General features: G+C 46.0%; 1 protein-coding gene across 1 annotated transcript in view; it reads left to right on the top strand.

Annotated features, from left to right (window-relative positions):
• Positions 1–27,568, top strand: part of LOC123346972 (putative olfactory receptor 2B8) — a 33,595-nt gene extending 6,027 nt beyond the window's left edge. The window contains exons 3-4 of the mRNA XM_044984406.1: positions 11,739–11,748; positions 26,631–27,568. Coding sequence (XP_044840341.1) covers positions 11,739–11,748; positions 26,631–27,568 — 948 coding nt within the window. The remainder of the gene's footprint in view (positions 1–11,738; positions 11,749–26,630) is intronic.
• Positions 27,569–27,831: the final 263 nt, after the last annotated feature.

Raw genomic sequence — 27,831 nt, 5'->3', positions numbered from 1 at the left:
CCAACCCTCCCCGGCCGTTAACCCGGACTCAGAATCAGGGGAAGGATTAGTCAGTAAGTGCTATAAACATGGAAACCTTTATTTTTTAAAAAACAGGAATAAAAAATATATAAAAACTATATAAAAACTTTTCCCTATAAAACTATATAAAAAGAAGGTCCACACATATAGGGATGGAACAGAAATCCTCCTGGGACACTTCCACGAAGCTCTCGTACAGAAGCTCGAAAAGCCTCCGCAGGAGGTTCCTGGGGAGAGGTGCCTTATTTGGTGCTCCGTGGAAGCACACTCTTCCGCGCCAGGCCATCCTAATGTACAGCGGAATCATTGCCTCCACCAGCATGGCAGCATACGGTCCTGGTCTGTGCAGGGATTCTCGCAGCATCCTCTCTCTCTCTCTCCGAGTGACCTGCCTCAGGGTAATCTCGATCGGCGACTGCTGCATCTAATTAGGGCAATTAGTGTACTGTTACTATTGTGAATGCTTGACTTTTACTTTGCATAGCAATGACCTTCGTTTAACAGCCACATGTTGGAGGCCGCAGAGCAAAAGAATACAGTGATCTTTCCCGTGCACAGCCGCGAGGGGCTGGAACAGGGTCAGACTTTATGCTTTCCAGATTGCCTTCAGCGGGAGGGCACAGCTATCCATTAACTGTTAAGCAGCCTATAGTGTACCAGGCCTGGCTGCTACACGGATTCAGCTGTACCGCCCCGCTTGTCCGATCTCCTGTGCAAGACCGCAGCCAATGAAAGCGTATTCCAAAATCTCGAACTTGTCCTGAGAGCTCGTGAGACTAGGTGCCCTGTACGGTCTTGTTCACAGAAACTGACTAGACTGTGTTCAGTGTTCGCAAACATGTATCTTTTCAAGGAAATCACTTCCTTTTTCCCATCACACAGCTGCGGCTCTTTCACGAACTGCCCCGGCATCCCCCTCACAGAGGCTGGCGCAGATTAGGCGGCGAAAGAAAAAGACTAGGGACGACATGTTCTCGGAACTGATGGCTTGCTCCAGAGCCGAGGCGGCCGAGCAGAGACAGTGGAGGGAGACCCTATGTCAGCACCAGCGCTTACACAGCGAACGGGAGGACAGGTGGCGGCAGGAAGAACAGCAGGCGACTCAAACGCTGCTTGGGCTAATGAGGGAGCAAACGGACACGCTCCGGCGCCTTGTAGATGTTCTGCAGGACCGCAGGCAGGAGCAGAGAGCCCCCCTGAACTGTATCTGCAACCGCCTTCCCCCGCCACAAAGTCCTGTCCCCCCCTCACCCAAAATCACAAGAAGGAGGGGCGCTAGGGGCCGTGAAAACTGTCACTCCACCCCAGCAGAGCGCTCATGTACCAAACAGCTCTCATTCCCTAAAGTATGAGAAGTGCTTCCCTTCCTGGATCACCCAGTCCCAAATCCAAGTTTCATCCCCCCACTGTGTAGTTGAGTATTAAAAGTAGTTTGTTGTTATTCACTGTTTCCGTCACGTTTTCCTTGTCAGAAGACTTTGTGTGAAGGGGGGGGAGGGGTTTTTTAATTGCATAGGACAGCCTCCATTACCAGGGTACAGACTTGGGGGCAGGATCAACAGCAGGACACACACAGACAGCAGTCACTAGGCACTAGGGTCATTCTGGGAGGTGAATGCTGCCCCGGGTCAGTCTGTGAGGTGTATGCTGCCCCAGGGTCCTAGCGCCTGACATCCACAAATGGCAAGGCAGGCTGCCCTTACCATGCCCTTCCACCCTAGCCACGAGCCTCTCCGATGCCCTGAGCCCCAGCAAGAGCCCTCATCCACGGACACATACTCACCCTTCCCACACACCCCTCACCCCTTCCTACGCTCCAACCCCAGCCCAGAGCCTGCATCCAAACTCCGTCCCAAAGACGGCACCCCTCACCCCTTCCTGCAAACCCACCCCTACCTGCACACCCACCTGCAACCGTCCTCCCCCCAGAGACCGCTGTAGGAGCAGGAGCCTGTCATTCCTCTAGTGTAGAAGCGGTCTGTACATCAGTGTACACCGTACCCACCACAGTCCGCGTCCATGTTTCAACCCTTGAACAGGAATTCATAATTAAAGAAAACTTTATTAATAATCAGTGTTCCATTAAAGTTATTTTAAAACGTGTGTTGGAAGGGGGGAAACCTGGAGAACGGGGTATGTAACCGCAGATCGAAGTCAACAGTCCCTGAAACAGGCTGAGGTTCAGCTTCTCTGTAAATCAACTGGAGAGTCATAGGTTACCCTGCTCTCCGAGGAACCTATCTTTCAAAGCCTCCCGGATGCACAGCGCTTCCCGCTGGGATCTTCTATCGGCACGGCTGTCTGGCTGAGCGTAATCAGCAGCCAGGCGATTGGCCTCAGCCTCCCATCCCGCCATAAAGGTCTCCCCCTTGCTCTCACAGAGATTGTGGAGCACACAGCAAGCTGCAATAACAACGGGGATATTTTTTTCGCTGATGTCCGAGCGAGTCAGTAAGCTCCGCCATCTCCCCTTGAGACGTCCGAAAGCACACTCCACCACCATTCTGCACTTGCTCAGCCAGTAGTTGAAGAGCTCCTTCTCACTGTCCAAGGCGCCTGTATAGGGCTTCATGAGCCAGGGCATTAGCGGGTAGGCTGGGTCCCCGAGGATCACTGTAGGCATCTGCACATCCCCAACCGTTATTTTGTGGTCCGGGAAGAAACTACCTTCCTGCAGGCGTTTAAACAGACCAGAGTTCCTGAACACACGCGCGTCATGAACCTTGCCCGGCCACCCGACGTAGATGTTGGTAAAACGTCCCCTATGGTCCACCAGTGCTTGCAGCACCATAGAAAAGTAGCCCTTTCGGTTAATGTACTCGCTGGCCTGGTGGGCCGGTCCCAGGATAGGGATGTGAGTCCCATCTATAGCCCCACCGCAGTTTGGGAATCCCATCGCGCCGAAGCCATCTATGACGACCTGGACGTTTCCCAGGGTCACTACCTTTGAGAACAGTTGCTCAACGATTGCGTGGGCTACTTGAATCACAGCAAGCCCTACGGTAGATTTGCCCACGCCAAAGTGGTTCGCTACTGATCAGTAGCTGTCTGGCGTTGCAAGTTTCCAGAGGGCTATGGCCACTCGCTTCTGCACAGTCAGGGCTGCTCGCATCCGGGTGTCCTGACGCTTCAGGGCAGGGGACAGCAAGTCACAGAGTTCAAGGAAAGTGCCCTTACGCATCCTGAAGCTTCGCAGCCACTGTGATTCATCCCAGACCTGCAGCACTATGTGGTCCCACCAGTCCGTGCTTGTTTCCCGGGCCCAGAATCACCGTTCCACACCATGAACTTGACCCATTGCCACCATGATCTCCACTGCGCGGCGTACCCTGCTTTGTGAAAGGTCTGCGCCACTCTGTGACTTCCTGTCCTCACCGCGCTGCCGGAGCCTCCTCGCCCGATTTCTCAGCAGCTGACTGTGGAAGAGGTAGACGATAAGGTGCGAGGAGTTGACAATGGCCATAAGTGCAGCGATGATCGCAGCGGGCTCCATGCTCGCAGTGCTGTGGCGTCCGAGCTGTAACCGACCAGAGAAGGGCGCGAACAGATTTCCCACCGGCGCTTTCAAGGAGAGAGGGCGGGAGTGACAGTTCAATGATGACAGTTACCCAAAACCACCCTCGACACATTTTTTCCCCCAGCAGGCATTGGGGGCTCTACCCAGCATTCCAATGGGCAGCGGGGACTGCGGGAACTGTGGGATAGCTTCCCACAGTGCTCCACTTCCAAAGTCGACGCTGGCCCCGTTACTGTGGACTCAGACAGTCGAATTAGTGTATTTAGTGTGGATACACAAATTCGACTTCATAAGGTCGATTCCACAAATTCGAATTAAGTAGATTCGAAATAGTCTTGTAGTGTAGACGTACCCTCAGTTTGCTTAGCACCATGGCAAACACACTATTAAACAGCCTTTTAACTTTTGACAGCAGTATTACAAAATATATTGTCTAAGCCAGCTAAGCCAGACTTTTTATAAACAGGAGACCAAAGCTGAGTAGGAAAAAGAAGAAATGAGGTGGAGAAGGTAAAGGACACATGGGAGTGAGGGTGGTCACGGTTCCACAGGATTGGTGCTACACACCCAGCTTTGGAACAGTCTCTAGGAGGAATCCCTTCAGTATGCCAGACCCCAAAGGGTTCTCACTCCTCCCACACAGGGGAGGCCATGCGGCCTCACTACCCCCTTGACAGAACCTCTGATTTTCAGCCCTCCTGCTTCCCACTGCGAGCTCTGTACAGTGAGTCCAACTGAGACAGACTCCTCATGGAGACCTGTCCACAATTTGGGGGTTAATGCACATCATCCAGCATTTGCAGTGACACTCACACAGTGGTGTCAAAACGGTCGGGTTTATTAATAAATTAGAACACAGCCTAGGAAGTCCGTAGATTTATTTAGCCAGTGCTTAATTTGTGCCAAGGCTGAACCTAAGAAGAACATAAGAACGGCCATACTTGGTCAGATCAAAGGTCCATCTAGCCCAATATCCTTTCTTTCGAGAGAGGCCAATGCTGGGTGCTTCAGTGGGAATGAACAGAACAGGGAGGTTATCAAGTGATCCATCCCCTGTCACCCATTCCCACCTTCTGGCAAACAGAGGCTAGGGACACCATCCCTGCTCATCCTGGCTAATAGTCATCGATAGACTTATCCTGCTGAGCCCCGGCAGCTCTCGGATTAGCAGTTCATATCCCCGGCTCCACTGGCATTGCTGCATCAGTTATGAATTTAAAAAAATTGCTTGAGTCCTGGCACCTCTTTCATTACAGATCAAGCACTGATTAAAGCCTAGTCCATTCTGGTTAACTCAGAGCCCAGACAAGCTGTAGCGAACCCCATTTTTCAAACTCTGTCTGTCTCTTCATCTGACCTCCTTGGTCAGATCCCAGGGGAGAGCCCCAACTCCTTCCAGCAGACAACTCATCTTCTCACCTCACACCTTCCCAGTTCTTGAGCTGAGGGATGTTGCTCCATTTCCTTGCTGAAAGGTGGGAAAATCCATCTCCTTCTGGGTCCTTGGCTGCAAAGTGTCAATGTCCTGGTGACTGGCTTTGCCATTGTCTTCTCAGATTCTCCATTGGCACGGGGTTGGCCTTGGCCAGTCCTTTGCAATGATTCTTTCAGTCTCAGACAGCTAGGCCTCATTCATACCTATGTCTCTTAGTCTGTCCTGAGAGAAAACCATGCAAAACACAGGAGAAACTGAGGCATGTCTAGGCTTCATAAAAAATATTACAGAAAATTTCCACTTTGTTGGTGGGGGAAACACAGGGTCACCTCAAAGATGGTTTTCAGGATTTATCAGGAGCTGGTAGAGCGTTGGTGTCATCTGGGTCCCGCTCCCTAATCTAGTCTGGTCAGGACATCTCACAGGATCTGACTGACAGTGGCCCAGTGATGTTACATCTTTCAATCAGCCAGCATCCCAGACCTTGTCTTTTAATTTTCCTCCCAATGTCTCTTTTTCTAAGGACCCCGAAGGCGAATGGTGGCTGGAATAGCTCATTACTTTGTCCATCAATTGGGCTTAATTTCCGACACCCCAATTTTGGTTCATTGATTTCCTGCCCCAAATTTCTCTTGTGTACCAGAAATGATCTTAACACAGTTCTTGAGCTGTATCAGTATGCCTTTTCATTTGGACTAGTTCAGTCATTCCATCTCCCTTTTTACACTGTTCCCCATCTACATGTATGTGATTGGAACATTTTGGAAAATTGTATCCACTTTTCCACAGTTGAGCTCACAATCACCGTAAATGTGTAGGCACATTTATTACAACACATCCCCATGTCAGTCTTGGCACATTACGTACAAAGGTATGCAAGACGATTTAGATAATTAGAGTGTAAGTAGAAGACAGTAATTGTCGAGAGCATCAAAGTCTTTAGTTCAATTGCTTGGAGTTCTCAGAGTGTGACTGAATATACATAACATACATTCATCATTGTGCCCAGTTGCCTGCAGTAGCTGCAGCACGAACAAAAATATTGGCATGGAACTCAAACTGAGATGGAGCTGCAAATTAAAACTGGGATGGTCAAAATTTGTTAATCGTCTGGAAAAAGAAGGGCTTCGTGAAAATGAAGTTTATCATTTTTTACTAAATATTTCAACTTTTCATTTGAAAAATTCAAATGGAATGAAACAAAAATATCTTTTCATTTCCAATTGGCATTTTAAACATGTCAACATTTTTAATATTTCAAGAATTTAGATTAAATTCTCAGTTTGTTTTGGCTTTTAGAAACTAAAATTTTCAGTTTTCTGTCTTTGTTTTGATTGGATTTTAAATTGCTTGCTTGCTTCCCCTCTCCCTCCAGGGAAAAATTGTGGAAAAAATACAAACAATAGAGAGGGAAGGGTAAAACCCAAATGTCTGGAAAACATTTTTGAAAAAAATATAAGAAAGTGGTTGAAATACATTTAGCATTTTCTTTTTATTAATTGGAAAAGTGAAAAAGGTTATTTTTTAAATAAGTTAAATAAGGTTTAAAAGACGACAAATTAAAAAAATGTTTTCGCATCTTTTCACTTGGAAAACAGTAAAGATGTAGGTGTATTTTGATCTATTTTTTAAACATTTCCTTTTGAAAAAATGGAAAAAAAGAGAGAAAGGGATTTTTTGGTCAGTTTCCAAAATCCAAAACAAAATTATATTTTAATCAAAAATGTGGTACATTCTTCAAAATTCACCATTCATGGTTTTTGCATATTATCAGGGCTGGAGCAAGGATGTTTCGTGCCCTAGGTGAACCTTCCACCTTGCGCTCCCCTCCCTCCATGCCCCTGCCCTGAGGTGCTCCCTCCTCACGGCAGCTTCCGCCCTGAGGTGCCCCCCTTGCGGCAGCTCCCCACTCTCTGCCCTGAGGCACCCCCCTGCCTCAGCTCACCCCTGCTACGAGCACGAGCACCCCGAGCACTCTGTCTCTGCTTCACTTCTGCCGCCTCCCAGGCTTGCGGCATCTAAGCTGATTGGCGCCGCAAGCCTGGGAGGTGAGAGAAGTGAAGCAGCCACGGCGTGCTCGGGGAGGAGGTGGGGCAGGGGTGAGCTGGGGTGGGGAGTTCCCCTGCGTGCCGTCCCCCTTACTTGCTGCAAGCGGCCCTCCCGGCGCTCCCCTGCCCCAGCTCCCTCCATCTAAATGCCGGCGGCGACCGGGGCGGCCAAAAATCTGGCCGCCGTGGTCGCTGCCGAAGAAAATGACGCCCCGCAAATCCCAGTGCCCTAGGGGACCGCCTAGGTCACCTAAATGCTTGCACCAGCCCTGCATATTACCTTTCCAGAACATTAGAGCGCAACAGCAAATAAAATGAAACTTAGGGTACGTCTACACTACGGGACTATTCCGAATTTGCATAAACCGGTTTTGTAAAACAGATTTTATAAAATCGAGTGTGCGCGGCCACACTAAACACATTAAATCGTTGGTGTGCGTCCACGGCCCGAGGCTAGCATCGACTTCTGGAGCGTTGCACTGTGGGTAGCTATTCTGTAGCTATCCCATAGTTCCCGCAGCCTCCCCCGCCCCTTGGAATTTCCGGGTTGAGATCCCAGTGCCTGATGGGGCAAAAATCATTGTCGCGGGTGGTTCTGGGTAAATGTCGTCAGTCACTCCTTCCTCTGGGAAAGCAATGGCAGACAAGCATTTCGCGCCTTTTTTCCCTGGATTGCCCTGGCAGATGCCATAGCATGGCAATCATGGAGCCTGTTTTGCCTTTTGTGACTGACTATCACCGTATGTGTACTAGTACCGTTGGACTGGAGATTAGCTAATGTAGTTCCTATATTCAAGAAGGGGAAAAAAAGTGACCCGGGTAACTACAGGCCTGTTAGTTTAACATCTGTAGTATGCAAAGTCATGGAAAAAATTTTAAAAGAGAGAGTGGTTACGGAGCAGGAGGCCGATGGCAACTGGGATAGTTTACAGCATGGATTTACGAAAGGTAGATCGTGCCAAACCAACCTGATCTCCTTCTTTGAGAAAGTGACAGATTTTTTAGACAAGGGAAATGCGGTGGATCTAATATATCTGGATTTCAGTAAGGCGTTTGATACGGTACCGCATGAGGAATTACTGGTTAAATTGGAAAAGATGGGGATTGAAATGAAAATCCAGAGGTGGATAAGGAGCTGGTTAAAGGGGAGACTGCAGAGGGTAGTATTGAAGGGGGAACTGTCAGGATGGAGGGGGGTTACTAGTGGAGTTCCTCAAGGTTCAGTTTTGGGTCCGATTTTATTCAATCTATTTATTGCTGACCTGGGAACCAAGAGTAGGAGTGGGCTGATAAAGTTTGCGGATGACACCAAGTTGGGAGGTATTGCCAATTCGGAAAAGGATCGGGATATCCTCCAGGGAGATTTGGATGACCTTGTAAACTGGAGTATTAGTAACAGGATGAAATTCAATAGTGAGAAGTGTAAGGTTATGCATTTAGGGATGACTAACAAGAATTTTAGTTATAAGCTGGGGACGCACCAGTTGCAAGTAACGGAGGAGGAGAAGGACCTAGGAGTCCTGGTTGATCGTAGGATGACTATGAGCAGGCAATGTGATGTGGCCGTTAAGAAAGCAAATGCGGTCTTGGGATGCATTAGGCGGGGTATTTCTAGTAGGGATAAGGAGGTGCTAGTCCCGTTATATAAGGCGTTAGTGAGACCGCATCTGGAGTATTGTGTGCAGTTTTGGTCTCCCATGTTTAAGAAGGATGAATTCAAACTGGAACAGGTACAAAGAAGGGCCACTAGAATGGTCCGAGGAATGGAAGGCCTGTCGTATGAAAGGAGACTTGAGGAGCTCGGTCTGTTTTCCCTAACCAAAAGAAGGATAAGAGGAGATATGATTGCACTCTTTAAATATATCAGAGGGATAAATACCAGGGAAGGAGAGGAATTATTTCAGCTCAGTGCTAATGTGGACACGAGGACAAACGGATATAAATTGTCAGTTAGGAAATTTAGACTAGAAATTAGACGAAGGTTTCCAACTATCAGGGGAGTGCAATACTGGAACGGCCTACCGAGGGAAACAGTGGGGGCGAAGGACCTCCATGACTTCAAGACTAAGCTAGATAAGTTTATGGAGGAGATGGTATGATAGGATACCGGGCTTAGTCAATAGGTTAATTAAGTGCCACACTGGTAAATAGTACAATGGGTCAATGATATGATATTCTTAACCTTTTTCCAGAGGGTATGGCTGGAGAGTCTTGCCCGCATGCTCGGGATTCAGCTGACCGCCATATTTGGGGTCGGGAAGGAATTTTCCTCCAGGGTAGATTGGCTGTGGCCCTGGAGGTTTTTCGCCTTCCTCCGAAGCATGGGGCAGGGGTCGCTTGCTAAAGGAGTGGGGGGATCGGCTAATGTGGCCTGCATCTTGCAGGAGGTCAGACTAGATGATCATATTGGTCCCTTCTGATCTATGATTCTATGATTCTAGATGCCGCTGACAGAGGCGATTCAGCAGCGCTACACAGCAGCATGCTTTTGCTTTTGCATGACAGCAGAGATGGTTACCAGCCATACTGCACCATCTACCAATCCATAAATTGGTAAAAAGATGATCATGGCTACCAGTTGTTTTGCACCATTTGCTGCTGTCATAAGTGCTCCTGGCTGCTCTTAGCCAGGGGCGCAAAAGCCAAAATTGGGAATGACTCCCAGAGTCAATCCCTCCTTTTTGGTATCTAAAAATAGAATCAGTCCTGCCTAGAATATGGGCAAATGTACTAGAGAACCACTGTATCAGAGAGCACAGCTGCTCTGTGTCAGATCCTGCAGAAATTATGAGCTGTATGTTATTCACAGGAGATGCTCCTGCAACAACCCCACCTGTTGATTCCGTTCTTCCCCCAGTCTTCCTGGGCTACCGTAGCATTGTCCCCCCACTTGTGTGATGAAGTAATAAAGAATGCAGGAATAAGACACACTGACTTGTTAGTGAGAAATGAGTGGAAGGCAGCCTCCAGCTGCTATGATAGTCCAGACAGGACAGTAAGGAGTGTGGAGGAGAGGAGCCCAGCATCCCTCTGCTAGTCCAGGGGCAACTGAATCTTTTTTTTACACATGAAGGGTGGGGGCTGACAGAGCTCAGCCCCCTGTTGCTATGATGACGATGGTTATCAGCCATACTGCACCATCTACCAGGAAAAATTAGGGCCAGGCTCCTTGATCGACCTGACGGATGCTAGTCAGCATGGTTACCAGCCCTTTTGCACTGCCCCATGTGCCAATAGGCTGATGATGAGGACGGGTACCAGTCGTTTTGCACCATCAGCCACCCATGGCAGGGGGGGAGCAAGGATGTTGGTGTTCAGTGCTGCAGCATCGCGTCTATCTGCAGCATTCAGTAAAGATAGGGTGACATGTAAAAGAGTCAAGAGAGGATTGTTTTCCCTTTCACTTCTGGGGGTGGGTGGAGGGGTGCGTAAATTGCCGAGCTATGCCCTGACCCACCGCGGACACTGTGTTTGACCCTAGAAGCATTTGGAGCTCAGCCAAGAATGCAAATGCTTTTCAGAGAGACTGCAGGAACTGTGGGATAGCTTGAGTCCTCCAGTCCATGAGCATCCATTTGATTCCTTGGCTTTCCGTTACGCTTGTCACGCAGCAGTCCCTGCTATGACGTCTGTCTGAAGATTTTTTAAAAATGTTTTTAAATTCGTCTTCTGTAACGGAGCGCTGATAGAACAGATTTGCCTGCCCTTACAGCGATCACGTCCGCATGGTCCATGCGGGAGATCTTTCTTTATTTTGATTTTTAACTGCATCGCCACACGTGCTGATCGGAGCTCCACGCTGGGCAAACAGGAAATATTCAAAAGTTCGCGGGGCTTTTCCTGTCTACCTGGCCACTGCATCCGAGTTCAGATTGCTGTCCAGAGCGGTCAGTGGTGCACTGTGGGATTCCGCCCGGAGGCCAATACCGTGGATCTGCGGCCACACTAACCCTAATCCGATATGGTAATACCGATATTAGCGCTACTCCTCTCGTTAGGGAGGAGTACAGAAACCGGTTTAAAGAGCCCTTTATACCGATATAAAGGGCCTCTTAGTGTGGACGGGTGTGGCGTTAAATCGGTTTAATGCTCCTAAAACCGGTTTAAACGCGTAGTGTAGACCAGGCTTTAGTGTGTGCCTTTGTTATGCTGCTTGTCTGAGCAGTAATTTGTATGGTGTGTACCGTGAATGTCTGCAAAGAAGGCTGTAAAACACCACAGTCACTATTCAGTTAAGTAGTCATGACTGGCAGGACAGAGGCTATGGGTGAAGGAAGAGATGGCAGGAAAAGTGGGTGATTTCCAGGGAAGAATCATAGAGTTACAGCATTTAAAGCCAGGCGGGCCCACAAGATCAGCTAGTCTGACCTGTATATCTAGGCCACCAACACTACCCCACCCCTGCACATTAAACCTCAACAACCAAAATGACACCAAAGTATTACAGCCCTCAGGAGACTAGACTATTATGTGCCACAGGCAAAGAATAAAGGGACCAAGGTGCACCAATGCAAAGGCAGGGAAATGATTGAGATACACCCAGGTAACCCTGGGTTATGACCCACACCCACATGCTATCGAGGAAGGTGAATAAACCCCAGGGTCTCTGCCAACCTGACCTGGGGGAAATTTTTTCCCCAACCCCACTTATGGCGATCAGTTGGACCTTGAGCCTGTTCACAAGAACCAACCAACCAGCCAAGCACCTGAGAGAGAGACAATGCTCAGTGCCAACTCAGATCCCTGGCCCACTCCACTCAAGGCCTCATCTCCAGCCATGGCCATCTCTGATTCTTCAGAGGAAGGAGATTTTTAAAAGTCTCTTCCTGACCCCTGCCGGTGGCCATCTGAAACCCTGAAGCATGAGCTTTGGGAATAGAAGACATAAACCAGAAGTGAGTCCTGGGTTTGCTGAGCCCTGCCTCCCACCATCACATGCAACCCCATCATACAACTGCACTCTTAAATTTGGCCAGCTCTCATTTAAAACCAGTTAAATTGTTTGCCCCCACAACTTCTATTGGGAGGCTGTTCCAGAACCTCACCCCTTTGATGGTTAGAAACCTTCTTCTATTACAAGTCTGTATTTCTTCATGATCAATTGATATGTATTTGTTCTTCATCCTTTAGCTTAAATAACTCTTCACCTTCCCCGGTATTTACTTTACCCACCCCCCAATATATATATTTAGAGAGAGAGAGAGTAACCATGCCCTCTCAGTCCTCTTTTTGCTAGACTAAACAAGCCAAGCCCTTCCAGTCTTGTCTCATAAAATAGGCCTGCCATTCCCCTGATCATCCTAGTAAATCTTCTCTGCACCTGTTCTAGTTTAAGTTGAACATGTATGACTAGAACTATACACTATATTCTAAATGAGGTCTTGCCAGTGTTTTGTACAATGGCATTAATACTTCTCTCTCTCTCTTTCTCCTGGAAATGCCTCCTCTAATGCATTCTAGGACCGCATCTGCCTTTTCATAGCCACCTCACTGTTGGCTCACAGTTATCCTGTGATCAGCCCATGTACCCAGTCTCTCTTCTTCACTGTCACTTCCAGTGGATGATCTTATTATTAGGCCTAAGTGCATGAGCTCACACTTTGTACTATTGAATTTCAGCCCACTTCTGTCACTCCAGTTTTCAGGGTCATCCAAATCTTCCTGTATAATAGTCTGATTCTGCTCTGAACTGATGTTGCCTCCCAATATACATCACCAGCAAATTTCATTAGCACACTCCTACTTCTTGTGCCAAGGTCATTAACAAACATTTGGGATAAGACTGGTCCCAAGACAGATCCCTGAAGAACTCCACTAGTAAACCCCTCCAGTCCAATAATTCACGTTTCAACACAATCCGTTGATTTCTCCCCTTTAATCAATTCCTTATCCTACTTACAATTCTTATACTAATCTCCATTTTCCCTAACTAATAATTTCCCATGTAGTAGTGTCAAAAGCTTTACTGATGTCCAAGTATGTTGGATCTACTGCACTTCCCTGTCTAAAAAATCAGTTATTTTCTCAAAGAAAGAAATTAGGTTAGTCTACTTTTTGTAAACCCATGTTGCGTTACATCCCTTAACCTCTATGAATTTAATTATTCTTTCCTTCACATTTGGTCCTTCAAAATTGCATACTACTGAGCTCAGACTAACAGGTCTGTAATTGTCTAGATCTTTTTTTCCCTTTTCTTAAATATAGGTGTAACCCTTCTGCCCCTCTGAGATGGCAGCAACAAGGGCCGGGTTCAGTATCCAGGGGTTCCGTTTCAATAACGCAATGCAAAACCGGCTTGAGCCCCCACCCAGTGACCTGAGACAATTACATACCACACACCCCCACCCACCGGGCGCCTCTAGGACACAATACTTTCTCCTCTCGCAAGCACAAAGTCTGAGTGTAGCAAAATCCCTTTAATAAAGGAGGGAAACAATGTGGCATCATATTGGGGAAACACCACAAACAAGATTCATAACATAAACCATGAGCAAAAGACCCACAAAGTAAGTTTTGGCAATGTCCTTTTCCCCTTAGGGTCTTGTTGTCAGAGTGCTACCGGTGTGGTGCTCTGCTTTCTCCTTGTTGATATCACTCGGCTGTGTGCGTGTGTTCCCTCTGTGTGCTGCCCCAGCTCTGCAGATAGCTGACACAACAGACCCAAAGAGAACCCCCAATGACCACAGAGTCTAGTAAGGTACGAAGGCACGTCGACCAAGTTTATTGCCGTATTGGATACAATAATAGTTCCCTGTAGGTTTCTGAGCCTAACTCAGGGCATACTATGAATATGCGCCCACGGTCAATGGACCCGGCTCAGTCAGTGGCGGGACTTTCCACTGCCCCCTCAGCCAAACAAAGACACCGCCCCAGGGGTACATTCTTATACACAGGTACAAACAAGTTACACATCACACCTGACGTATTGAGGTGCAACCCCTCTACATAGTAAGGTGCCGCCTCTCACCTTGTACATGTTGGTTCGATCAAAACTACTTTATCCATCATATTACCCTTTTGCCCTGTCATTGGGATGGGCCAGCCTGTTCTTTGTTATCTGTGTGGAATGTGCAAGTATGTGAATGTTCTGATATCTAGTGTTCAGTACCTTTTAGATACATATCTTCTTGCAGCATCAGCCCTTTCCTTGCCAGCTTCTGTGAGCAGGGCCTGCCTCTGGCTCACAGCTTAACTTTGCTTTATGTTAGCAAAGTCTTGACCATTACTTTGGTTTAGGCCTCAGGCCTCATACCAGGCCTTTGATACCAAGGTTTATATCTTAGGGCCTCCTCTTACTACATTCCCCCATTTTTTGTCTTTTTATGGGGAAGATGTTTACCCATTGTCCCAGAAAAGCATAATGCATGGACTAAAGATAACCCAGTGGGCTAAACACTGTTATGTGGTTATCTTATTTTACCATCCATACACTCATGCCCCATCTGTCTGTTTAGTCTGCACATTCCCATGTACGACTGACAGACAGTTTTCATTATCCAATTCATTTAGGCCCCTTATGGTGGGCCTGGTAATGTTAGGCCCGGGACCACGACTGAGGAATGTAATATTATGATTGAGCCTTAGAGGCACTCCCAAATAATTAATATATATGAATTATATGGATATGGCATATATATTTGTAGTGCGTATGGGCATATATTATATGTGTACATATGACACCACCTTATATCCAAGCATAACCATGTTTTTTTCCAGTCTGCTGGTGTACTTTGGCCTTTTTACTTTTGTGACACAGATAGAAACACACTTTTATTAGGGCAATTCCAATGACTCTCTCTCTCATTATTAGTAGTAGGCTGAGTGTTTTAAAATACTGGGCTAGGGATTGTGATAGTGTGTCCCACAATGCTATGTATATGAGAAGTAAAACAAAAATTTGGAGTAGTGACAGGACCACCGAAGCCTTTATATATAAATATATTGTAATTAGTTACTACATAGTACTGTCCATGTTATAGGTTATCCTTAATGCTGGTTGTCACCCTCTGGTCAGCTTTACTGGGCAGGAAACAGAAGTGGGTAGCTTCTCTGTTCCATTGGTTGATGTAGATTCAGTTGTTTCTAATGGATGCTGTTTTCCAGATAACCTACTGAACAGACAGTAACCAGTTTATCAAATATTGCTGTGTCAGGATTTAATATTGGTACCCAGACACTGAACAAGATTGTTTTGAATAACATGTGCCTCAGTTAGGATGCAGTGTCACTGACCCAAATTATGACTAGTACGAACAGGCAATTTGTTTACCCAATTTGTAGTTACTATGCAACTTAGTTTCTTTACCAATTTGTTTTTTCCTTGTCTTCATGTTGTTTGCTGCCATTCGTTTGTTGATTTTTACCTGTGTGTTGGTTAAACAATTTAGCAATGTTATACACATTGTACATGTTGTACAGCAATCATACAATACAGCAATAGTATAGCAGTACAATGATAATACATTAGTACAGCAATAATACAGTTGTTTTTACACAGTAACTAAGTTGAAATTGATTGTTAACTTAATTGTCCATATATGGTAAGTAGAGGTGTATTTGACCAGTCTCTTATTTATAAAGCACTCCTTTTTTTCTTTTCTTGATGCTTGGGGATTTCTTCACTGTATACTGATTTCATCTAGTGTCTTCAGGGTGTGATATTTTGTGGCATCTTTGGTCTGTGGGATGCAACTTAAACAACTTTTGTCAGTTAACATAATAAAGTTTTTTGTTTTGTTTTTGTTTTCAGTAACCCAAACATAATATAATAAGAACAATGTAATAGGGACCAAGTCTGTTGTAACACAAGCTATACTTTTGTAATTGTTTTATAGACATTCATTTTCATTTGGGGTTGTGGCAAATTGCAAGTACTGTTATGCTGGGTCTCGCGCTTTTTCTTCTTTGGGGAAGGTTCAGGGCGCCATTGCTTGCCTCTGAACCAGTATTTTTAATTACTCCACTAGTATCCTTGAGGAGTGGAGTGGAGAGGGAGGGACCGGGACCCACCCTCTTCTCCAGGTCCCAACCCAGGGGCCCTGAGGATAGTGGTGAACCACTTGTACTGGTGGTTCCTTCCCCTGGGTTACTTCCCTCTCCTGCCCTTCAGCTTGTGGAGGGGCTTCTTGCCTTCCTTCTACACAAGCCAGATGCCCCTTACCTAGGGTTTTTGGACTTCTCAGCCCACCACAGCACTCACCCAAACTTTCCTTTTGTCTCTCTTCAAAACTGTTCTCTGCTTCAACTCCTTCAAACCACTCTCTGCTCCAAGCAAACCTTCCTGCACCAACAACCCACACTGTCTGACTGAAGCAGGGGGTTTATATCATGTGACTCACTGCTGGTGCTCTAATTGGCTTCAGGTGCTCTAATTGGCTTCAGGTGCTCTAGTTAATCTATAGCAAACCTTCCTCCTCTTGCAGGGAATAAGGCTCCCTGCTAACACTCTCCTGCTGCCCTCTGGCCATGCTGTATCACAGGGTACGTTACTAATATTTCATATTAAATGTAATGCTTAACGGCTAAAATAAATATAAATGTTCATAATCTTCCATGAGAAGGTATATTGCTTTCCCTTGCTGAACACTTTGTTATAGCAAAAGAGTTAGTAACATAATTTTAACAAGCTTTTTAGAGTTATTTTGCTTGTGATACCAATTTCATTCTTGTTAACTGTTTAGAAGCACAAACTTTAACAACCATTGCTTCCCATTGACATAACATAACAAAAGAAAAGCATATAAAATTAAATCAACTATAAAATTAAACCAAAATAATTTTTAAATACAGAGACATGCAAATACTTTGAGAGTATTTGAGGGTATACTTTCATGATGCTTTGCTATGTTTGGGAGCCAAAGGTGGAAACCTGTTGAAATTGTTTGGTTAGCTTTATGTATAAATTGTTATTTTAAAACATTTTGGTTATGACATTCTTATAACTATATTTAAAAGTGCAAACAAGTTTATAAAAAGCCCAAACAAGAAATTGACATTTTGTTAATATTATCTTTACCTTAATGTTGAGGTTTCCCCTTACATTTTTTCTTTGAATAACAATTTAAAAAAAAAACAACAGTGATTGATAAAAGAGAATTTTTTGTTTGCAATTGCATTATTTGTTGAGGCAGAAATATATGTACATATATTTGTAACTGAAACCTTTTTGAACTTTGCACAAAAAATTGGTGTTAATAATATGATTATACCCCAACCATGATCTTAAAATAGTGTGGTACCACATCTCATATATATTTTTAAAAGGGTATAAAATTGACTTTTGTTGCAACAAAATAAAAATAATAAAAATATATATATACATAGTTACATGATACACATAACATAGACACAAGAGACACACATGACATATAGGACAAAGTTACAATTAAAAACAAATGGCGCCAAAATTCTATTCATAACTATACAAAATAACACAACCAAAATAAAAAGTAAAAAGTTATTACCTTATTTTAAACTTTTAGCATAAATTTTATATATATATATATATATATATATAAAAATGTTTGCCAAATGTATTGTATTAATTTGGTAACAAGGAATTGTGCATTACTTTAAATTTAACATTATTTTAAAAACTCTGCTATATGGAAATAAAAAAAGCCCATGTTTCAAATATTAGTTAGTGGTTAGGATTAGAAGCAGAGAGTGCATTTCTGTTGCTTGGCAACCATATCTTCAAGAAAGTTAGGAATAATTCCAGCTGTTGCATTCCTGAAGGGTTAAAATAATTAAATCACTGGATTTATTTAAAGTTTTTAGCTTGTTTTCTTTTTGTTTCTTGTTTTGTTCTGTTTTCAATTGCTTTTGGAGGTTTCTGTAAAAACTATAACTTTTAAAACAAAGAGAGAGATCAGAAGTAAGCAGAGGCAGGGAAAAAGCGGGGGGGAGGTGAAGAGCAACCTAGGAAGGTAGCGAGACCTGAGCCAAGAGAGATTGACTCCATCAAGGTATTTGAAAGTACAGGCAGCTGCAGCAAGTTTAGCAAACTGAGAAAACATATAAAAGACAAAACTTAACCGGTATGTAAAAATATTTGAGAAAGAGGTTCTATTTTTAGATATGAGCGTGGAGTGTGGTTCCATGGGTCAAAGCAATTGGGAACCTGCACAGTTGGGAATTGCACCCCTGGTTTTTATACTGTCTCTGAGAGGAGAGTGGGGGTAGTTACCTGCTCTTGTAAAACCTGAATTTGTTCCCCCAGTGTCTGTTGCTTTTGTGTGCATGCCAAATGGATAGTGGGAGTGCCCTTTTTTTGCTGCAGTTAACTGTTTTGGGGCAACTCCATGTGTTAATACATCCATTCTAGGTATTAACCTGCTTAATTTCAGTTTTTTACTTTGAAATTCTTTTTTATTCACTCCCATGCAATCGAGTTGCAGCACCTGTCTCCTAACGTGCTCTGAGAACTGTTCCATTTTTTCCTTCATTTGATTTACTAATTCAATGAGAGTATTGTTCGCTACTCTTTCCTTCTGTGCACTTACTTGTCCCGTTCTGACAGGCACCAGTTTAGGTTGTGGTTTAAGTTTAACTGGAACCTGGCTTTTACCATAAGGTGATGGTTGCAATGCAGTGGACCCCGTTTCATTTTTTAATTTTATTAGGGCCACCTTTTTCAATTTCTGTCCCCATTCTTCAGGCATCGTAACAGCACCTGAAGTGCGTTGAACACCAGGGGACGGCACTTTTTGCTTCTGCAGGTTTTTTACAGCTGTCGCCAATTTTTTATTTTCCTGCTTTACTTGCTCAAGCATATCATGAGTCTGGACTGTCTGTTGCCCTGCTAAAAGAGCTTGGGCTTTCCAGTGCTCGAATGCCCGGCTTGCCTCTTCTACTTCTCCTGTTTTTTCTGTTACTTGTTTGGCCAGCATACCTGCATGCTGTTTGAGCCACCTCACTGCCATAGACATGAGTTGCAAAATTCTTGCTTTTTTACTTTTATTACTATTTCTTAGAGCCTCGGTTTCTACCATCGCTCTACATATGCCAGTCCATGTTTCACCATTCTTCAGTTCATATGGACTCCCTTTACTGGCAATCCAGCGGGTCCAAGAGTTATCAAACTCCGTGGCGATCATAAGGGAGGGGATCAGGGGGTTCCCTAGCTCGAAGTTTGCTGCCATGTTGGATTGCGATTCTTACCACAGCAGGTTCGCTTACTCACCAGATCAGCGGTCGGGGTCACCAGTGTTATCAGAAGTGTTGTCAGAAGTGCTACCGGTGTGGTGCTCTGCTTTCTCCAATGTTGATATCACTTGGCTGCGTGTGTTCCCTCTGTGTGCTGCCCCAGCTCTTCGAAGATAGCTGACACAGCAGACCTGACGAGAACCCCCAATAACCACAGAGTCTAGTAAGATGCAAAGTCACGTCGGCTAGGTTTATTGCGATCCTGGACACAATGGCAGTTCCCCGTAGATTACTTAGTCTACCGGGCATACTATGAGAAAGTGCCTCTTGGCAATGGACCCGGCTCAGTCAGTGGCGGGACTTTCCACTGCCCCTTCGGCCGGACAAAGACACCGCCCCAGGGACACATTCTTATACACTGGTACAAACAAGTTACACATCACTCCTGACGTATTCAGGTGCAGCCCTTCTACGTAGCAGGGTACAACCCCTCTACATAGTAAGGTGCCGCCTCTCACCTTGTACATGTTGGTTCGATCAAAAAAACTCTATCCATGATATTACCCTTTTGCCCCTGTCATTGGGATGGGCCAGCCTGTTCTTTTTTATCTGTGTGGAATGTGCAATTATGTGAATGTTCTGATATCTAGTGTTCAGTACCTTTTAGGTACGTATCTTCTTGCAGCATCAGCCCTTTCCTTGCCAGCTTCTGTGAGCAGGGCCTGCCTCTGGCTCACAGCTTAACTTTGCATTATGTTAGCAAAGTCTTGACCATTAGTTTTAGTTTAGGCCTCAGGCCTCTGATACCAAGGTTTATATCTTAGGGCCTCCTCTTACTACAGATGCTAAGACTGACCAGCCACCTCTTACCCAGAGATCTAGAAAAGCTGTACTGCCATCCTATCTGCTGTGTCAGTCTTTTGTTAAAGACAAGAAACCACCAGTCACAGCCATCAACTAAACTAAAACCCTTTCTTTCCCATTATGAGGGATTGTCTGACAAAAGAAGAGAGTCTAATTGCTATCCTCTCTGAAAGGGGCTTTTGAAAAGTTTGGGTTACATTTGGTTCTCAGAACAAGCCAATGGCAGATTCAAACTGATGTATGTCTTGTGTTGCAATTCTTTTTCCTCTGGTGCATCTGATTCAATACATTTCCAGACTTTGGCGTAAATTTTCTAGTGTTTTCCCCATGGAATTAAGCCGGCTGAGGTCTCTGTCCTCAAAACCCTGAAACAGGTTTGACTGCTAAGTGTTGTATAAATGACAGGATAATGCTAACACCTGTGATCTCTGGGCCCCCTTATTCCACTGGAAATTAACACAAAAGCTCTCCCACTGCTCATGGGGCTCGCTCGAGTTTGACTCCCTTTGGATTCCCTTCGATTCCCTTCTTAATCTGAAGCAGAAAACTTTTTAATGGCCCCACAAGGGGACTCACCAGAGGCCATGTCACAAATAGCATGTTTTTAATAAGTTCCAATTGCTGGATCCCCCAGCTGGATCCAGGAGCCAAGACTCTAACGATGCCCAGCACGTCGTATTCTGAAGCCTAATGAGGGCACTTACTCTGCCAGGGACATTTGGCACCAGTCCCAGAGTTTCCTCTGTTACAGACAGGGGCTGAATATCTTGGCACCAGATCCTTGGCCAGCCAGACTGATACTACATATCCTTCTGCATCAGGTCATTGTCCAGTTACTCCAGTACCACATACCCTACTGTACCAGGTAACTCTCCAGTTATTCCAGTACCCCATGCCCTTCTGCAAAAGGTCATTGTCAAGTTTCTGTAGTGTGTAGAACAAGCCTATTCATCAGGTGTAAATGCAGGTATCCGAAGGTTGAAAAGATTTGTTCCATGCTGTTGGACACTGATGCAATTCTTTTTTCCAGGTTCTGGGTATCAACCACGGTTCAGCTGTTATTTACCAGCCCCCTGGCCTGACCTAACTTTCCCCACAAAACTGTCAACCCTGGTCCTTGGGGCTCTGCAAACATCACCAGCTGAGTGCCAGTCCCTTGGGGACGATGCAGGGAGGAAACTCTCCCCATACTCTCCAGCTCTGACAACCATAAAGGTTTGTCTCCCTCCCCGGACACGGCCCTTAGAAGTCTGGGACGGAGATCCTGAGCTGTGTGGGAGGAGACACCTGCCGTCTCAGAGACACGGGGCCCTTCTTGGCCATGCTTTGGACCTCAGCCCACCCAGACACATAGAGATACCATCCCCGTAAGCTTGGAGACACAAGGACGGCTGTAGAGGAATCTGACTTGCCAGCCATCCTTCTAGCCATCCACCGTACATTTCTGCATCTATCCAGCTCTCTCCTCTTCTGTCCATCTCTCTCTTTCTTTATTGTCCTCTGCCTTTCTCTGTCCTTCTACCAATTCACCTCTGACTTCCTCTCTTTCTCCACATCCATCCTTCTCTCCATCTGACTCCCACTCTCTATTTCCATCCACCCATGCCTAGCCTCCGTCAGCCCACACACACCCTGTAACTCTCTCTCTCTCTCTCTCTCTCTCTCTCTCTCTCTCTCTCTCTCTCTCTCATATCTCTGGCTTTTCTAATGTTCCCAGCACTGCAGTCACTGGGTTCTCAGGAGCCCCTTCCCACTGAAACAGGCTTTGGACATCCCCACCCGGCTCGGGTTTCCAGAGCCAGAGGTGGGTGTGCTGCCCAAACAGCAGGTGGACAGAGTTAGCTCGTTTCCTTACCCACCTCCTCCCAAACCCCGTAGACATTCAGCCCCTCGGCCCGGGATGCCTCATCTCCGGGCTCCGCAAGCACGGAGCGGGTTTCAGTGAAGGGGAGCAGGGATTGCAGCTAAGACTCTGCCCTGGTATCAGAGCATCTGAACAGCCCGGAGTTCTTCAGGCAAGAGAGGTCTGGGAAGAGCAGATCCGGAGGTGAATGGAGGTGAGTCGGGGAAGAGGGGGTTTGAAATAGGTAGAGCAAGGGAGTGGGGAATGGAATAGCACAATGAATGGAGACAGCAGACAGACTGACCAGGGGTTTATGATGATTAGGATGGATGGATGTTTCCTGCTGCATCTCCAAAATCAGGGTTGTTACCAGCATAGCCTTATCAATAGCGCAGATGCTGTAGCCCCAATCTGAACTGGCTGGACAGAGCCTTGGTGGGAGTCCAGCGGGTGAATGGATCTCCAGTGGTGGATCTTATGGAGTATCAGGAGCAGTTCTCTTTTTAACCACCCCCTGTCCCACCTTACTTTCCTTCTAAAGTTTTCTTTCTCCCTCAGTCTATCTCTCTGGAGCAGATCCTCAGTGGGTACCAACAAGTTATATTACAGTTGAACCTAGAAACTCCCACAGAGGTGGGGTCCCCATCGTGCCAGGCACTGCACAGACACACAGCGAGAGACAGTACCTGACCCAGCTGAGATCAGCAGGGTGACCAGATGTCCCGATTTTATAGGAACGGTCCCGATTTTTGGGTCTTTTTCTTATATAGGCTTCTATTACTCTTCAACCCATTTCACGATTTTTCACACTTGCTGCCTGGTCACCGTAGAGATCAGGGCCCTGTTCTTTTGGGTGCTGCACAAACTTACAGTAAATGAAGGACACAAAATCGATGCCCCAATCTAAGTAGGCAAGGAAGATAAATGTAGGGCAAAAAGGAAGATTATTGTTCTCACTTTAGAGCTGGGACCCCAGACTCAGAGAGTCAAAGTCACTATCTCCAAATCACCCAGTGACTCTGTGTCAGTGCTGGGTACTAAAGCCAGCTCTCCGGAGTCCTCATCCAGGACTTATCCCCTGGACCATTCTTGGGGATAAGATCCTTTCCTCCCCTCTCACTCACTCACCTTAATGGCTTCTAGACTCTTCCCATAGAATCATAGAAACATAGAAGATTAGGGTTGGAAGGGACCTCGGAAGGTCATCTAGTCCAACCCCCTTCTCAAAGCAGGACGAATCCCTATGTCATCATTCCATTCGTACTCCCATCACCCCATGGCCATCACTACATAATGGGGGACTGCCAGTAAATTGGGCAGAATGCAATTGCCAGTCACTTATTTATACTGTTTTTCCATCAATCCCACAGCCCCTTCCCAGCTCATCCCTTTAAACAATATCCAATGACCCAGCAAGTTTAACTAACGCCTCTCAACTGTGCTGCTGAGTAATCTGTTTCCTTTCAACTTATCTCCACTCCTTGTCTTCATCTTTCTGGCCAAAGGCCATTTTTGAATGAATGGCCAAACAGCATTTCTCTCTGACAACCATCACCAACTGTATCTTCCTCCCTCTCACCCACTTCTTCCTTCCAAATCTCACATCATGGATGTACCGGTACTTATTCAGAGGTATAAAAGCGTCAGTAGGTGCCCATGTTCCTGTCAGGGAGTCCAAAGTATTTGTAACAATCTTTGTCATTTTGGGTGACACTGATAGAGTTAGAGGAGGGAAGGAGAGAGGTGGAAGAACAGGAATGAAGATGAAAGTGAGGATGGGAGGAAAGTTGAAAATGTACAACGTGGGGGGAGAAGAGATTGAATGAGGATGTGATGAATGCTAGATACATACAGTATATGGTATCATATTGGCCACTGTCTTAGAAATGCAGACAGACAGGGTGGGTGAGCTGATTTCTTTTATTGGAGCAACTTCTGTTGGTGAGAGAGACAAGGTTTTGAGCTTACACAGAGCAGGGAAAGGTACTCCGAGTGTCACAGCTAAGTACAAAGAGGAACAGAAACCTAAATAGTTAACACATATTTCAAGGGATCGTTCAAGGTAAAGGTGCCAGTGAACTTGTCTCCTGTCACAGAGGGAAATGGGAAGGGGGGAGAACCTGGAGGAGGAGGCTCAGTGGGTCACAGATTGTTATAATAAGCCATATATCCAGCTTCTCTGTTCAATTCGTGATTTTAGTGTCTAGCAACATTATGAATTTACAGCACAGACTTGATGGGGTCCTCATCCTGAGCCCCTTCTTCTAGCATTCAAACAACCCCCCAAGCTCACCATGCTCAGCATCGTAAGCAAGCTCCCCACAGAGCAGGACAAACTAACTCAAAGTGGTATCAAACCTTGCCAGAACAACAGACACAAAACCCGTAGCCATATTTCCATTTCTATGATGACCAACACCATCCACAACACGGCATTCAAGATCCATTACTTTAAAACACACCAATCACAACATGTGCCCCAACAACAAATATGTGGGTGAAACCAGACAATCACTATACTCTTGAATGAACTCACACAAGAAAATGATAGAAGACAAAAATACCCTATCACTGGTGGGTGAAAACTTGACACAAAGTGATGGCTGTATTTATGACCTATCAATCCTCATCCTCAAAGAAAACCTGCACAAAAACTTCAAAAGACCAGTCTGGGAGCTTGAATTCATAACTTTGCTGGACACAGAGACAAAATCTATATCCCACTAACCCCACCCCCATCTGCTTATTTTTCCCCCTCCTTTCCCCTCTATGACTGGAAGCATGTTACAGACCATTTCATTATGAATGGTCCATTGAAATACGTTTTAAGTACTTGTATTTAAAAATCGGCTTCACTTTGCATTTAGCTGTGACACTCTGAGTACATTTCCCAGGCCTGAAGAAATGCTCTGTGTGAGCTCAAAAGCTTCTCTCTCTCACCAATGGAAGCTTGTCTGTTACCCTAGATCTTATGGATGTGTGTACCCCAGTATACAATCAAGGTAATTACAACCATATTCTGTGCATTGAGACATAGTGAATTAATTAAATGGAACACCAGATAGTTAAGAGTTAATTAGAAAACAGCTTTTAGAGGCAAGGTGAAAACTAGCTGGGAGTTTCTGCTAATCAGAATGGAAGGAGAGGAAAGAAAGGTCAAAAAGGGAAACTGAAAACCTTGGTGGATGGAAGACCTGGAGTCTGGGCACCTCTGATAGAAGTTTATTGAAAGTTAGGGAATGTGATGATTTCTAAAGGTTATTATGACCTATGTGTTTTGTAAAAGTTAGTTATAAAAGATCAGTGAATACAGTGGATTCTGGAGCAGTCCTCTGAAGCCATTTAGAGAGATGTTTTTCTTGACAACTTTCTCCCCGGTAGGTGAGCAACTGTCCACTCACAACGTGCTGCTAATTACTCAGTACCGATCCAGTTTTTAGGTAAATTTCTGAGATGCTCTAATTCTATTGCTTATGTCTGTGTGCGCTTAGCGCTAAAAAACTGCAGGTTTAGCTAGTGTCCTCTTACTTGTGTCTTCAACAAGGACAAGTGCAGAGTCCTGCACTTAGGACGGCAGAATCCCATGCACTGCTACAGACTAGGGACTGTATAGCTGGGCAGCAGTTCTGCAGAAAAGGACCTAGGGGTTACGGTGGACGAAAAGCTGAATATGAGTAAGCAGTTTGCCCTTGTTGCTAAGAAGGCTAATGGCATTTTGAGTTGTATAAGTAGGGGCATTTCCAGCAGATTGAGGGATGTGATCATTCCCCTCTACTCAGCACTGGTGAGGCCTCATTTGGAGTACTGTGTCCAGTTTTGGCCCCACACTACAAGAAGGATGTGGATAAATTGGAGAGAGTCCAGCGGAGGGCAACACAAATGATTAGGGGGCTGGAGCACATGACTTATGAGGAGAGGCTGAGGGAACTGGGATTGTTTAGTCTGCAGAAGAGAAGAATGAGGGGGGATTTGATAGCTGCTTTCAACTACCTGAAAGGGGGTTCCAAGGAGGATGGATCTAGACTTTTCTCAGTGGTAGAAGATGACAGAACAAGGAGTAATGGTCTCAAGTTGCAGAGGGGGAGGTTTAGGCTGGACATTAGGAAAAACTTTTTCACTAGTAGGGTGGTGAGGAACTGGAATGGGTTACCTAGGGAGGTAGTGGAATCTCCTTCCTTAGAGGTTTTTAAGGTCAGGCTTGACAAAGCCCTGGATGGGATGACTTAGTTGGGGTTGTTCCTGCTTTGAACAGGGGGTTGGACTAGATGACCTCCTGAGGTCCCTTCCAACCCTGAGATTCTATGATTCTATGTATTAATATTTCATGAGGCAGAATTGCTGTGTTCCCTGACACCACCTGGACTGAAACAATTAAGTTGCCCCTGCTGTGGGTTCTGAAAACCGTTGGTAACAGGTCCAATAAAAGATATTATCTCATCCACTTCATCTCTCCAATATCCTGGGACGGACCTGACTACAACAACACTGCAGACAGACAGATGAGTGATTTCCCTGACCTTTGCATAAATGTATGCAGTGCTGCAGGTGGGTCATTCCCAGGTTATCAGAGATTTCAGCCTTTCCCTAATCCATTCACTTACACTTACCTGTCTCCTAGACTCAAGGCTACCACTCCAAAACTACCCACTGTCAATCACAGCACTAGCACCTATGATCACAACTTACTGCAGGATATTTTTCACCCTTATTCTTTCTGGCCCCTACAGGTGATGTATGGCAAAGGGACACGGGAAGATGGAAACCAAAGCTCCTTGAGCGAATTCATCCTGCTAGGGGTATCTGACCGGCCACAGTTGGAGCTGATGCTCTTTGTGCTCATTTTAATCTCCTACACCATGACCTTGCTTGGAAACACCACCATCATTGTGGTCTCATGGCTCGACCCCCATCTCCACACACCCATGTATTTCTTCCTCAGCAACCTCTCTTTCCTGGACCTCTGCTACACCACCAGCGTTGGCCCCCAGATGCTGCTGAATTTCCAAAGCACTCACAAATCCATATCTTGGGCTGGCTGCGTGGCCCAGCTCTACATCTCCCTCTCACTGGGAAGCACTGAGTGCCTCCTGCTGGCCATCATGGCCTATGACCGCTATGCCGCCATCTGCCAGCCACTGCACTACATGGCCATCATGAGCCACCGCTTCTGCCTGCAGCTGGCAGCCACAGCCTGGTTGTGCGGCTTCGGCAACTCCATCCTGCAGACCATCCTGATCCTGAGGCTGCCCCGGTGTGAGCGGAACCAAATCGATAACCTTTTCTGCGAGGTGCCGGCACTGCTCAAACTGGCATGTGTCGACACCTCTGCCACTGAGGCCGAAATCCTCGCAGGCGTGGTGTTTTTCCTGTTGGTTCCACTGGGCTTCATCCTGATTTCCTACAGCTACATCGGTGCTGCCGTGCTGAAGATTCGCTCAGCGAAAGGCAGGCTCAAGGCTTTCAACACCTGTACCTCCCACCTAGCCGTAGTATCGCTCTTTTATGGCACGGCCATTTCCATATATCTACAGCCGCCATCCAGCTACTCCCGGCACCGGGAAAAGATAGTATCCCTCTTCTACACCATGGTGACCCCCATGCTCAACCCCCTCATCTACACGCTGAGGAACAAGGAGGTTCACAGGGCGCTACAGAGGGCACTGAGGAGAAACATGACTGTCCAGGGGGTCTGAGCTGGGAGAGCAGTTGGCACAAAACCATCTCTACCTCTCATGACTACTGTAATCTCTTCTGTACCCATGTGTAACCTTCTGCTCTCTCCACAGCCCCGGCCCGCTCCACCCACACAAACCCTCTGGCCTCTCCCACTCTGCAGAACAAGCCTGCCTTAATCTGGCCCCCAAACTGCCTTCCCTTTCCCACTCCACACAAACCATCTCTCACCCACACAACACCCCTGCCCTCTGCTTTGCAATTCGACCAAGGACTATCTTTG

This window comes from Mauremys mutica, chromosome 12 (assembly GCF_020497125.1).
Source record: "Mauremys mutica isolate MM-2020 ecotype Southern chromosome 12, ASM2049712v1, whole genome shotgun sequence".
Classification (NCBI taxonomy): Eukaryota; Metazoa; Chordata; order Testudines; family Geoemydidae; genus Mauremys; species Mauremys mutica.
This window is presented reverse-complemented; position numbering and strand designations above follow the sequence as displayed.